The sequence below is a fragment of the Grammomys surdaster genome, unplaced genomic scaffold, assembly GCF_004785775.1.
Source record: "Grammomys surdaster isolate TR1022 unplaced genomic scaffold, NIH_TR_1.0 209710, whole genome shotgun sequence".
NCBI lineage: Eukaryota > Metazoa > Chordata > Mammalia > Rodentia > Muridae > Grammomys > Grammomys surdaster.
Window position 1 is genome coordinate 944 of NW_021624160.1, and position 14226 is coordinate 15169.

Sequence of the window (14226 nt, forward strand, 5' to 3'; positions counted from 1 at the left end):
TCAGAGACAGGGAGAGGAGCTGGAAGGCTGTATGCCAACCAGCCTGGAGCACACAGAACAGAAATGAGACACTCCATCTTAGAGACAAGGTAGAAGGAAAGAACCAGCTCTTGGAAGAGTCCTCTGGCCTCCACAGGTGTGGGTGGCGCGCTGCCGGCGTGTGTACCCCGGGCACACACACTTGTTACAACAGCGCTCCCGCTACACAGCACGCCTCCCATGCATCTGGCACTGTGAGGTAGCATCACCTCACACACCTGTCACAGGAACACCTTCAGTCTGCAGGTAGGACAAGCTCAGGGGACATGAGTCTCCCTGACTGGAGCATATAGCTAGGGCTTGGAGAGACAAGAGTTGCAGATGAGTCCACCTGTCTCAGAGGTGACCATTTCCGGTCTCAATGCAGAGCTTACCCAGAAAGTGCCTAAACTTTGAGTAGGGGAAGGAAAGCCCTACCCATTGGCTCACCTGTACCAGGGATGCTGCAGGGCTCAGGGACCCCTGGGGGCAGGACACTGATTCACTGGACAGAGATGTCCAAGGTTTCCTCTTCACTACTAGCACGAGTAGGGAGACAGAAGGACAAAATGACCGGGTCAGATCTAAGGGCTTGGAAGGAGTGGTAAGGTGAAGGAGGCATGCAAGTACTGGAGGATGCAGGGCTGCCCTTACGGGGGTCTGTTTCTCCAGGGAGACTATCACTGCCCGTGGACACTGAGTGCCGAAATGCCTCTGAGAAGCTGTGGGGCCGCTGCGGTCCAGAGCTGCGGGCACCTCTGCTCTTCTGTTCCTGAGCCTGTCAGGGGACAGGGCAGAAGGGCTGGGACCAGGAAGCTCATGCCTTGGAAACTCAGCCTCTAGCAAGGAGTACTGAGGTCCGGGTGTCAGAGGGATAAGTCAGCTGCCTCAGCAGCCAAACAATCAACAGAAGAAGCCTGTGATTGGATCAACGACTACAGGGAGTTTTGTAATTGGCTCCAGAGGACTCACCCGGGTCCCATCCCTGGTGCTGGGCCTTCCCTCCGTAGGGCCCACGTGTACCAGGTGGTTGAAGTTGGTGGGCGGTGAGATGAACTTGGAGCGCACAAAAGGGTCCTTCAGCATCTCCCTGGAGGCAGAGGGGGTGTAAGGAACAGGACAGCAAACCCCGCCCCGCCCCCAGGAGTAGACAGTCCTGCCCAGCAGCCACAGCCACACCACAGGTGAGCACCTGCGCTGCTGCTGTCGCAGCTCGTCAGACACCCGGAAGAAGAAGCGGCGCTTGCTCTTGGTGCGGAACAGCTGGCGCCGGCTGTTGTCCGTGAGGTCAGGAATGTCAAACTTGTCCTTCTCTGTGGAAAATCAGGATGCGGGGGAGGTGCTCACATGTCCCAGCCGGCTGGTGCGCAAGCTCACACTTGTGCATAGGTGAACACACACAGATGTAGGCAGGCATACACTCCCTCACCTGCCAATGGATTCCTGAGGTAGGTCAGGCGGACCTTCTCGGTGCCATAGAGGAACAAGGAGCCCTCTGGATTCAGGGGTCTTACCTGAGGCAGAAAACACAGAGGTCAGGTCATCCCCCCAACCTCCACCCCCACCCCCACACTGCACCCGACCGGTGTTCTGGGTTGACCTTCACCTTCTTGAGTGGCACAGTCTGTACCCATTCTGCTCTCCTCACGTCAAACACATCAATGGAGTTTTCACTGAACACTGTTAGGTAGGGCGCTGTGTAACCTGTAGGTGGGAAACAGCCTGTACTGTGTAGCCCCGGGCAGCCCAGGTCCCTCTCTGAGCCTGTTTCCTCTGTCCCACAGGGAGGCCTGCCTCGCCCAGCTCCATAACAGATGAGATAATAGCCAGCCCTCACTACATGCCCACACAGTTGCAAATGCTTGGCATGTTTGTCTTCTCTTAACTCTCCGGCAGCTCCAGGTAGGAGCAGGTACTATAATCACCCTGATCTCGGACATTAGGTGAGGTAATGGAAATCTCAGAGCAAAGTAATGGTCACGGTTATATGGCTGGTGAGGGACAGGAGACATGGCCAGTGGCAGGCTGGGTTACACAGAACCCTGGGCGTCACCAGAGTTGAGCCTCTGCTCATAAAGCACACTGTCCCCTTCCTTCCTCCAGCCCATCATACCTCGACAAGTGACCACACCAACCCATGCCTCTCCTCCGCTCATTTGTTCATCCTCAACAAGCACAGCCCCCAGGGTGTGCCTGCCCAGGCTGGCTGGCTGAAGGAGCCAACCCTAGCCTGTTCTACAGGCCCCAGAACACAAATGCAGTCACAAAGTGGATGACGAGACCCAAAACAGAGGTCTGAACCAAGAGGTTGCAAAGCATGAGGACTCAGAGGGCAGTAGTGGGGGAGTGAGGGAATCAGAGGCAGCACTGGAGCTGCCACTCAAATTGGCCAGGTAGAGAAAGGAGTGAGGAAGGAGGCCCTAGGCAAGCTACTCAGGACACAGTATAGTCCCAGGACTCCCAGTGCCTGACCCCACCCTGCCAGGCCCTCTACCAGCCTTACCCCAGCCAGTGGGTGCCGCTGGCCACAGTAGCTCGTGGCTTCGTGACTTGCGGCCCGCGCCATCCACATAGACACCAGCAGTGGCGAAGAGCAACAGGAGCTCGCTGAGGCTGAGCTCCACGGCACCCAGCGCCTCGCCCAGGCCCCCACGGGACGCTGGCAGCTCCTCAGCCACCAGGCCAGTTCCCAGGGCTAAGGGTGCAGCCTCATTGAGCAGTGGGTAGAGAGCGAAGGTGCCTGCGGCACCCACACAGAGCCGATCACCCAGCAACCCCAGGCTCTGCACAGGAGCTGGTGCTTGCAGCTCTCGGATGCGGCGCTGCCAGGGCCCTGGTCCTGGGCCCAGCTGGTAACAGAGAACCTGGCGTTTGACTGCCACACAGAGCACTGGAGTCCGGGCCTGCAGGATGCGGCCGGCTACCAAAACCTGACAGCCTCGGGATTCAGGGATCTTGGCACCTGCCACCTCAGCGTTCTCCAGTTCAGCCAGGGCGAAGAGGCGCACACTGGGACCACGGCCACAGAGCACGACCAGCAGGCCAGCGGGAGAGCTCACAGTCATCCGCTGCACCCGGCGGAGGTCTCCCACCTGAAAGATGTCTGTGGTGTTGGCAGGAGAGAGGAGCATGTGGGTAAGAAAGAGCAACTGCCTGTGGTGCCCAGGCCCACACTCACCCAGGCCAAGCCCTCTGGTACCATTGGTGTGAAGATGGATCACAAACAACCCCTCCTCAGTGCCCAGGGCAAGACGCTCTTGGTCTGATAGAGGAAGAGAGGTCAGAGGTCAGAGACACCTGTTCTGTGACACCTGTCCTTACAGGTCTTCAGTTTCTCTTGAGGCAATAGGATTGGTGACCCACACACTGCTGACACACCACATCCTTAGGTTCTCCTTGCTCACAGTTTACACTGGCTCTAATGAGGAAGAGCTTGGTGACTGGGGCCAGGGTTGAAGGCCACTACCTTGAGCTGTGGGATTCTGGGTAAGCCTCCCTCTCTCCATATACAAACCTCTATGTCTTTGTCCTAACTGACCCAGGAGACCCACAGTCTCTGTTGTGACCCCTAACTGGAGCACCTGCAAGCTGGAGTTGGCTCAGGGCCTCAGGTGTAGGAGGAAGCCAGGGAGCTCTGCTTCCTGCCCCTTCCCTAGCTGTCAGTTATGGAGGGAGAGCCCTCACTGAGGCTCAGGCTCCAAACTCAGTGAACCCCAGACAGCTCTGCACCTACCTCCTTGCTCACACAGCTGCCAAGAAGACAGTCATCCTAGCCTCATTTGTCTTTCTGTGGAGAGAGTGTCTTACTCCATAATCCAGGCTGGCCTACAACCCACTATGTAGCTAGCCGGAGCTGGCATGAGTCTGAGGTAATCTTCCTGTTTGGTTGTTGGTATTGTTTGACTGAAGCAGGATCTTCTATATTATAAAGTTCAGGCTGTGCTTGACTTGCTACGTGGATGAGGCTGGCTTTGAACTCTCATCCTTCTGTAGCCCCCTCCCCAGTGCTGGATTTACAGGTGTGTGTGGCACGCTCCCAAGTCCAACTTGTTTGTGTATGTGTGTACAATTTTTTTCATAGAATTATTTGATGTGTCTGAGTGCTTTGCTCAGTGGTGCCAATAGAGCACAGAAGAATGTTCTAGTGGGTGCTGGGAATTGAGCCCAGGTCCTCTAGAGTAGTAGCCAGTGTTCTTAACCACTGGGGCTGCCCTCCAACCCAGTTTTTTGTTTGTTTGTTTGTTTGTTTGAAGCTACTTACTAGCTGAGGGTGACCTGCGCTCCTGATCCTTCTGCTTCTTCTTGTAAGTGCTGGGAAAACAGGCATGCACCAAGCCATGCCTGGGGGTTGAGGTTTTTGAGACAAGGTCTCCATATGCAGCTCACCTCAGGCTGTCTATATACTCTAAAGCCTTCTGCCTCAGCCTCCCAGGTCACCTCTTTTTCTCCCTAAAACCTCTGTTCCTTCCACTTATTTGAGAGTCTCTTAGAAAAAGGAAAGCCAACTGGGAGTGATGGTGCACACCTTTAGCCCCCGGTACTGTGGAGACAGAGGCAGACAAATCTCCAGGCCAGCCTGGTCTACATAGTGAGTTCCCCGATAGCCAGGACTATATAGAGAGATCCTGTCTCAAAAAAACAAAACAGTGCCGGCAGTGGTGGCCGCACGCCTTTAATCCCAGCACTTGGGAGGCAGAGGCAGGTGAATTTCTGAGTTCGAGGCCAGCCTGGTCTACAGACTGAGTTCCAGGACAGCCAGGGCTACACAGAGAAACCCTGTCTCGAAAAACCAAAAAAAAAAAAAAAAAAAAAAAAAACCAAAACAGCAACAAAAGAGAGAACCAGAGTCCTCAGAAGCCAGGCTGTCTGGCTCAGAGGCTATGTGCCTATCTATGCAAGGTGAAGATGGATCACAAACATCCTCAGGGCCACAGCTGGTGGCTAAGAGAATGGCTATTGCATTTGTGACTAGTCTAGGCCAGTGCCTCCCTACATGCACGCCCCTTAGCCCTTCAGCACACGACTTACCAATGACAGCAGCACAGAGCGTGTGAGGCAGCAGCGGCAGTCCATTGTCATAGGCCTCCTTGAGCGTGTACACTGGTCGGGGCCTCGGACGGGCATCCAGTAGCAGCCGCTGCAGCTCACCCAGCACCTGGAGCCAACGCTCCCGCTCTGCCTCATTCTCTGCCAGCAGCAGCACAGTACATGTGGTTGGTGGTACTGTCAGCTGGGAGGCTGTCACCTGTGGACAGGGAGTCAGGCTGGGGGTTACAGCCAAGAGCCAGCCAGCCATCTGTCCTCCTTTCTTCCTTCACCTACTGATGTTTGTGAGCACCGACTGCCAGCTAGCTGGCTGTAGTGCTCGGCAGGGAGTAAGCCACACAGGGTGTCAGACAAGCAATGGCAATCCCTGAGCCTAGTGATGGGCACTATAATGGGAAAGATAAGCACTGTAGGAATGCAGAATAGAGTCCCTAAAGCAGGCCAAGAGGACAAGGATAACTGCTTAGGGGGCAAGCCCACCATCCAGTGTTAGTGAATCTGGGGACAAGGGACTGGGCCTGGAGGGTGCTGGCAATTCTGTGCAGAGGGATGAGACTGAGGAGTTACACATGAATGCAAGGCTAGAAGGAACAAGGTACGGCCAGAGTAGTTAGGGACTCCAGGGTTGAGGGCTGAGAACATCTGCAGGCTCAAATGCTAGGTGGCCAGAGTATTGTTTGAGAGCCTCCTGAGGGTACTGGGAAGCCATCCAAGGGTTTTTAAACAAAGCAGGAAATAGCCAGATTGCTGTGTGGCAAGCTCATGGTGGCTATGGACAGATAGCATGTGGCAGTGAGGTGATTGACAGAGGGACAGAGTGGGGATACCACAGTAACCAAGACAGGGTCAGCACAGAGAGAGAGATGGCGGCTGGGTCCATCCTGCCCTGAGCGCTCGCTCACCCTGAAGATGCGTGGCAGGTCCTTGGATTGGGCGTGGATGACATCTGGGGCCAAGACAGGGGTGGCTGAGAACTGGGGGTCCCTGGGAGGTACAAAGGACACATGAGATACCGTACCACTCCAGAATGAACTCCTCACTACCCATGACTTGTCTTGGGTCACTGTCTGGGACCCACCTCAGATCCAAGGCCTGCAGGAGGACCCCGCTGGCCAGGCTGCCTCGAGGGTCAGGAGCATCAAACAGCAACAGGCGGGAGTCACTGAGCGCAGCATAAACCCGCTGCCAGCCCCGACGGACACCTGAAGGCCGCGGCACCTAGGGGGAAGACAGGCATGGAGGGCTGAGCAAGTCCTCGGCTCCCATGCCCATCCTCCTCAGCCCTCAGCCATAGCTCACCGACAGGAAGCCCTCATAGGCGGTTCCTGTGCCTGTTTCGGGGTGCACCCCCAGGGCTGTGCGGAGGAGTTCAGGGGGCACAGGGCAAGGTGGGGCTTGTGACGCACAAGTTGAGTGACAGAAGTAGCCACAGGCTGTGGAGAGATGGAGAGTTGGGGAGGGATGAAGCAGGCCAGGCCACCTGGGCCTTCCCAGACAGCTCCCTTGGGGCTACTGCCACCTGACCCGTCACCCACTGCCATCAAGTGAGAAAGGAATAACTAAGTAGGAGAATTTGATAAGAAATGTGGGTGCTGTCAGGTTGAGAACAGCCTGGGTGTGTCAGGGTCATGCCCTGGGCTAGTGTGAGGGGAGAACCTGGGGAGAAGGTTCTTACTGTCACAGCCCAGGCCCTGGCGGCCTAGGCCCAGCATCAGCGAGGTGCAGCGGAGACACTTGGTAGGGGATGGGAAACTCCGGGGACGCAGGGTGTGGGAGCCGGGCTGTGAATAAGTACACACTGTCAACACCCCCCCAGCACCTCCCAGCATCCTGTACACCACCTCAAAGGGTCAGGTGGCCAAGAGGCTGAGCCAGTCCACAGTGTCAACTCTGAGAGCCTGGGAGGCCATGTCAGAAAACCAGCACCAGCACCACCCTAAACGTGGCCTGATAGGGTCCCGCTAGTGTCCTGGAGGGATTATGGGGAAGGGCTGAATGGCTCAGTATCCCACCATCCTGCCCCTCTGGCCACTGACCTTAGCAGGAGGACCTTCTGCAGGGGTAGTAGTGGCAGTAGGTACCCTGGGGAATACACTCTGCAGAAAATGAATGAGCGAGTGAGGAGGGAATGGGCGGAGAGCCCAGCCCCGACTGAGGACCCGTGCTGGTCCTCACCCCCATGCGCATACTGCGGCGGCCCTCTGGCCTCAGCTCTGCGTCTGCTCCAGACCTTGGGCCCTCTCCTGAATTGCCAGGGTCCTTGGCAGAATCCTTCTGGGGATGAAAAAAGATGGAAGCAAGTCAGGGCCACCATGCTTCTCACCAGGACTCCTCCTTAGCTAGTCCCTCTACCTGGATCTTACCTCTGTGTTCCGGAAGGACAGGAGAGGGATGAGGGAGGTAGAGGGCTTGGCATCTGTAGGCAGAGGGTAAAAGTAACTGAGGTTGTTGCCCTGGGACTCAGGGACCAGGGTGGGTGGGGGCTGGTTCCACCTCAGTAAGATACAGGAGTGTTCACAGGTGGGGTCTCGGGGAGTGTGGCACACAGCAGTGGTCAGTTAAGTGCTGAGTGACAGATAGGTCCTGTGTGGGAGGGACAGATTTCTCTCGTCTAGACACAGCTGCCATGGGAGTCACCTAGTATTCACGAGACTGCAGTTGGGGATTGGCTCCAGGGTAGACACTCACCCCCTGATCCTCGAGCTTGAAGTTCCTCCCGTAGCTCAGCCACCTCCTGCTGCAGGGCTTGGCTTTGCTTCTCAGCCTCCTGCAGGCAGCTGGGGGAAGAGGGCAATGGCTCACCAAAGGCCTCTGAATGAACTCCACTCCTGTAGTATCTACCCATGGCCTCACCGTTCAGCCTGGCGCTGAGCCTCCTGCACCTGTGTCAGCTGCTCCTGCAGACCCTGCTTGGCACGGATCTCAGCTTCCAGTGCTGACTGAAGCTCTAGCCGGGCTGAGGCCTCCATCTTCTGGAGCCTCCGAGCCTTCCACTGGTGGTCCTGGGAGCAACCAAGGATGCCCCTGTAAGATGGTCTCTGGGACTGACAGAGACTCCCTTGTCCTCCTGCTTTCCCACTAAGGCCTTGGCCTCACATACCACCTGGCCAGACTCAAAGACCCGACTTTCCTCACCCCTCAGCATAAACCTGGAGCTTTGGGGAATAACAAGATGGCTCAGAAGCAGAGGTATGCTGCCAAACCCAGCAACTTGAGTTCAATCCCTGGGGCCCCACATGGTAGAAAGAGAGAACTAACTTCCTGTAAGCTGTCTTCTGACCTCAACACATATATGCATATGGACGGCTCATGTGCACAGGGCTCACCAGAGGCCGGGTGGGGAGTGTTTGGGTGCCCACATTTCTTAAAGACTCCAGCTCCTCAGCCATCTTAGTAGCCAAGGCCTGCAGGTAGCCTCGAGAGACCTTCTCATCATTCACCCTGAATAGGAATGGGCTGTGTGTCATGGTCTGGGTCCTCAGCCATGCCCTGGCCCCACCAGGCACCATGTACCTACCAGCTGAGGATGTCAGCAATCTGAGCCTCCCAGTTGCTCTCTGTCTCCCGCCGTTCACCCTCCAAACGCTGCTTGCTCTGTAGCTCCAGCTCCAGCTCCTCTGCCAGCTGAGGCCGCAGAGGTCGGTGGGCTCAGTTCCCAGTGGTTCTCGAAGCCCTGGACATCTACCCGTTGCCCACCCCCTGCTGCTCTCCCCACAGATCACCTACCATCCCGAACCCTGTAGAAACCCGCATGCTACAGTGTGTCCAGCAGCTGGGACCCTGGAGCTCTGCCCCGACCCTGCTGGCACTCAGCCTGTCCCCTGGTCTGTCTACCCTTCTCACCCTTTCCTGCTCCCGGCTCAGCCGCTGGTTTTCCTCCTGCAGTCGGCACAGAACCTCCTCTTTCCCAACACTGAGCCTGGGGAGGAGAAGGCCGAGGAGATGGAGTTGACTCCCAGCCCAGCGCTGCCCTGTCCCCTCCTGGCTGCCCTGACCATGCACTCACCCTTGGCTGCAGGCATGCTCCAGCTGCTCCCTCAGAGCCACCACTTCCTTTCTCAGCTGGGCCTCTTGAGATTGACCCTCAGGAGATCCTACGCCGTTGGTCTCAGGGGCTGCATGGATGGTCTTGACAGTTTGGAGAGGGGGCAAGGCAGGAGTCAGAGAAGCCTGGGACAAGGGTCTGCTCCTAGGACTCTAAGGGGGAAGTCTAAGTGAGAGTGTCTGCTGCCAAAGGAGAAAAGCTTACACACCTTGGCCTGTGAAGACTCTTGTTTACAGTGTCCCTGGAGCCATGTCACCTCCTGACTCAGGGCGGTCACCTGGCCTTCAAGCTGTAATGGGGCACAGCGACAAGGTAATGACAACCCTGGTCATGTAGAACTCTTCGTGTCACTCTGACAGACTCACAGACACACTCAGCAACAAACACAGGTAGCCCCCGGTACCCATCTCACCACCAGGCCCTGGCCAAGGTAACCAGCCACACGGGGTGTAAAGACACAGGCTCCCAATACTTTGAACTATTTGCTGCTCCCCCTGTCCCTACCATCACCGACCTCTCTCCGGACAACCCAGGCTTCCTCCAGCTGGGAGCTCAGGGCCTGGATCTGGCTGGCTGCGGCTGCCTCTCTCTCCTGGGCTTCCCACAGCCTCTGCAGGAATTCTTCCTGCCGGTTCTGGGCTTGGCACAGTTCAGCATCCCGCACTCGCAATGCAGCCTGAGCTTCAGTCAGCTCCTGAGGACCAAGGTAAGAAGGACAAAGCCAAGTCAGGGCACTGACCTCAGGGACACAGAACTCTAGGCCACACACTCACTCATCTAGTGCTCACCTGCTGGAGGCGGTCCTTCTCCTGCTGTAGTTGGACGTCTGGGGCTGGGCTTCTAGCATGGAGGCCATCAGTCTGTGAGAGGGAGGCCTTGCTGTCCCTCAGTGTCTCTGTCAGAAACAGTCATTGAGACTCGCACACAGAACAACTCCACCTCAGCCAGGCATTCTGTGTTCAGGATCTCAGAGAACTTTCTGCACAGCCAGGGAGAGGGTCTACTTCCCCACAATCACACAGCACACACAGAGCCAGAGGCAGGGCTGGGACCCAGGAAGGACCTAAGCTATTCTAGGAACAGGAAAGTGATACCTGCCAGTTTCTCCTGAAGAACCTGTACTTCTCTCTGCAGCTGCAGCAGCTCCTGGGGTTGTAATGGGCCATGCAGGGCCTCTGGCAGGAGAAAGGCCTCTGAGTGAGTAGCCAGGCCTTCAGCAATCTACCCCTCACCCTGGCCTGACAGTCTCAGCATGGCCCAGCTGCCCCTGTACCTTGACACTTCTGGCTGAGCTCCACACAGTGGAGCTTCCACTCTGGGGTAGCCATTAGCTCAGAGCTCTTCTCATCAATGGGGCTGAGAGGGGACAAAGGAACACAGTTGGCAGAAAACCATCCTCAAGGACCATCTGTCCATTCATCTAAGAAACACCCTGGAACATTGCTCCAGACCCGGGCCCTGGGCTCTATGCTGAGAATAGAACCATTAGATCACACTCTGCCTGTACACATGACATTGGACAGCAATGGGTAATCTGAACTGCAGTTTTCTAACAGGAAAATGGAGGTAAAAACAAGGCTTTGCCTAGCAGTGGTGGCATACACATTTAATCCCAGCACTCCAGAAGCAAAGGCAGGTGAATCTCTAAATTCAAGGTCACAGATCAAGTTCTAGTATAGCCAGAACTACACAGAGAAGTCCTGTCTCAAAAATCCAACCAACCAACCAACCAAACCCACCAAGGCTCATGCAGAGGTTCACCAGGGGCCAGTGAGCTGTATCAGCTGGTTAAGGGTGCCTATTGGCAAGCCTGAGCACCTGATTCCATCCCTGGGACCCACAAGGTAGAAGGAGAGAACTGACTTCTGAAAGTTGTTCTCTGCCCTCTACAAGTGCACTGTGGTGAATCACGTCCATATGCACAGAGGCATATTAAGAAAATAAATAAATTAATGTAAAGAAAGAAATCAACCAAGTTAACAAGGTGAGATGAGCCTGCTGCTCCACATCCAATAGTCATTGGTCCTCAGGATGCCGTGAGAGCATGCGTTTCACCTGTGGCTCTCTTGGGTCTCAGGACAACCCAAGTTGAGAAATGAATGCTCTCACCCACTTTACAGAGGACAATGAGGCCGGACAGGACAGGCTCTCCATAGCCTCTGTTGTGAATCTACTGCATGTAACAGTCTGTCACACAGTATAGCCACATGTCCCAGGGGCATAGCCATCCATGACTTTGGTTGACCCTGAGGACAGAGAACTGAGGAGTGACCATCAAATGCTGAAGCCATTTTGTCCCTTCCCACAGGGCTGTAATGGGCCACACATTCCTACCTTTCCAGCAGGTATTAGGACCAGACTCACCTGCCTGAGGTATAAGTGAAGCCTACAAATGGCAGGTGGTGGCCTGAGAAGGCCCCGTGGGAGGATGGTGGCAGCGTCTCCTACAGAAGTGGAAAGGAGAGTCAGAGCCACAGACCAAGCGAGAACCAGAAGAGGCCCATGAACTGGGCATTTACTGGGGTGTATAACTGGGGAATAACACAGCCCCTATCAAAAGGGACAACAACTCCCATGAGCCTTTGAATTCAAGGTCTCCCAGAGGCTGCAGGGAATTTCCTTCTAGATGTGAACTTTGGTTAATAGGATAACAGCTAAGGTCAAAGGGCTTTCACTTGGTACAATTCACCACACAGGTGAGCCAGCCACGGTAAGCCATAACTCTCATGAGCCTCAGAGGTCCAGAGGCCTCAACCTTTCAACTGCTCTAGAGAACATCTGGGGTAGGTTTCCTTAGCTTAGAGGGTCAAGCCAAGCCTCTTACAGAGACATCTGTCACTCACTGGACGGTTGAGGGCGTCATCATCCACATCGAAGTTGGAGGTATCCATCGGCCCTCGAAGCTCAGGGATGTAGGGAGCTGTGCTGGTCGCCAGTCTCTCCCAGTCAACCCCTTCAAAGAAAGGGTGCTTCCGGAAGTCGTCCAGTCCACCACGGCCCAGCCGCTCCTCCTGACGGCACAGCAGCTGTCGGATCAGGTCCTGGGCACTACTAGGCACATCGGGTACATCAGAGGGGAACTGGAGGTGATCCTGTGGGTAAAGCAGGGTGCAGGTCAGGCTGAAAGCCCAATCGGTCTGAAGTTATCTGCAGTCACACAATGTAGAGGTCCCAGGCCACACAGTCAGACCTCGTGGTTCATGATCTTGCCGTAGGTTTCTACCAGAGATTCTGCATAAAAGGGTGTTTCTCCAAAGAGCAGCTCATAGGCACAGACTCCCAGTGACCACCAGTCACACTGTGGGCCGTAGTGGCCCTTGCCTTCCTCCATGGCCTGTAGGATCTCAGGAGAGATGTAGTCCGGGGTTCCAACTGCGACTGATGAATCCACCTGTGTCAGGGGTGTTGGTGCCATGAGGCCACGGAACTGGAGCCACCACCCTACTCTCCAGGTACCCCCTACCTGGAACCTGATGTCCGTGCCCTTGACCTGTATCCTCAGTTCCAATCCCAGGTGGGCTTCTTACCATGCCATTGTTGTTGAGACGCAGGCAGGAGCCAAAGTCTGCCAGGCGGATGTGGCCATTCATGTCCAGCAGGATGTTGTCAGGCTTGACATCCCTGAAGGGAGGTGAGGAATGAAGGCTTTGATATGTGTGTGTGTGTTCGTACATGAGCCTGTGTGCATGCCTGTACATGCTCCTGTCCTGTGTACATGCTCATACATGTTCCTGTCCTATGTTCATGCTCACACAATCTCCTGTGTGTACATGCTCACACATGTTCCTGTGTATTCATGCTCACACATGTTCCTCCGTGTGTGTACATGCTCATACATGTTTCTGTGTGTGTGCATGTGGGAGTTAGTGAAAGCAACTGTTGATTCTAGGGGCTGCAAAGTACACTACGGGGGATGAAGCAGTCAGATGTCCCCTAAATGGGTAACACACCACTCCTCTGCCACCATGAGTTGGGTGGGTTTGAGCCAGGGGCTTACCTGCTCTGAGCTCTGACTTCCCCAACTGTAAGATAGGTACACCGGCAAGCCCTACCAGAAGGCTTTAGGGAGGAAGATCGGGAAGTGACAGAGCTTGGGGCCCCACCTGTGGACATAGCCCAGCTGGTGGAGTGAGTGGATGGCCAGAACCATCTCAGCCAGATAGAATTGGGCCAGCTCAGGTGGGAGGCGGTCCTCAAAGCGGCTCAGCAGTGTGAGGAGGTCCCCGCCAGCGTAGTAGTCCATCACCAGGTACTGGAGGGCAGCGTGTAAAGCCAAGAGTCAGACTCAGAATGAGGACACCTGTTGACCTCACATTGGTTCTTGGGGGGCTCTGAGAAGGCAGGGCTGAGCAGTGGCCCTGAGGACTCAAGAGTGGCTAGCTCTTTTTTTTTTTTTCTTTTTTTCTGGGAGAGAGAGGGTCTTACAATGTAGCTCTGGCTGTCCTGGAAATCATTATGTAGAACAGGCTATCCTTGAACTGAACTCACAGAGATAGACTGCCTCTTCCTCCCCAGTGCTGGGATTAAAAGGTATGTCCCACCACGCCCAAGAGGTGGCCAGCTCTTAAGCAGAGCTAAGGAAGGAGGGTGTAGGGCCAGGATACGGTGGACAAGTGGCCTTTTCCTTTATCCCTGGCAAGGCTCCTCCCAACCCAAAGTGCCTCACCAGGTACTCCTCATCTTGGAAGGCGTAGTGCAGAGCAGTCACCCAGCGGCTGTCTCCCTTCACTAGGACATCTCGCTCCTCCCGGAAACAGGCCGTCTGAAGCAAGTTTGGAGAGCAGGGGTATGATGGGACCAGATCACAGGAACTCCCCCTTTACCAGCTCAGGGAACAGAGAACTCAAGAGCCCAGAGGCTCTGATCAAAGGGACAGCTCTGCTCAACCCCAGGTGAGGCTAGCCTTGGATGAACCTGAGCCCAGGCTTCCTGGTAGTGGGCCTCAGTATTTTCATAAAAAGAATGGGGACAATCCCTTCATCTTAAGTAAAGTTTACTGTGAAGTGTAGGAGACGGGTGACTATTCAGAGTGGCACCTATGCCTCCCCCTTCTTCTGGTAGCATGCACATCTCCCCTGCCCATCTGCAGCATGCACACCTCCCCTGCCCATCTGCAG

At 55.5% G+C, this 14226-nt stretch overlaps 1 protein-coding gene across 1 annotated transcript; it reads right to left on the reverse strand.

Annotated features, from left to right (window-relative positions):
* Positions 1 to 456: 456 nt before the first annotated feature.
* LOC114615963 (serine/threonine-protein kinase MRCK gamma-like) lies at positions 457 to 13871 on the reverse strand (the record flags this gene model as incomplete). Its single annotated transcript, XM_028761537.1, has 33 exons — positions 457 to 554; positions 673 to 796; positions 991 to 1108; positions 1211 to 1331; positions 1448 to 1532; positions 1625 to 1722; positions 2522 to 3121; positions 3218 to 3280; positions 5047 to 5263; positions 5967 to 6048; positions 6143 to 6282; positions 6364 to 6497; positions 6740 to 6845; positions 7101 to 7160; positions 7240 to 7338; positions 7428 to 7480; positions 7753 to 7841; positions 7918 to 8066; positions 8391 to 8505; positions 8582 to 8688; positions 8908 to 8983; positions 9071 to 9192; positions 9318 to 9398; positions 9624 to 9803; positions 9898 to 10004; positions 10204 to 10284; positions 10383 to 10465; positions 11474 to 11553; positions 11953 to 12201; positions 12300 to 12500; positions 12637 to 12730; positions 13213 to 13361; positions 13776 to 13871. Coding segments are annotated over 33 exons (4257 nt in total), but the record flags the coding sequence as incomplete, so codon positions are not given.
* Between the last annotated feature and the right edge of the window lie 355 nt (positions 13872 to 14226).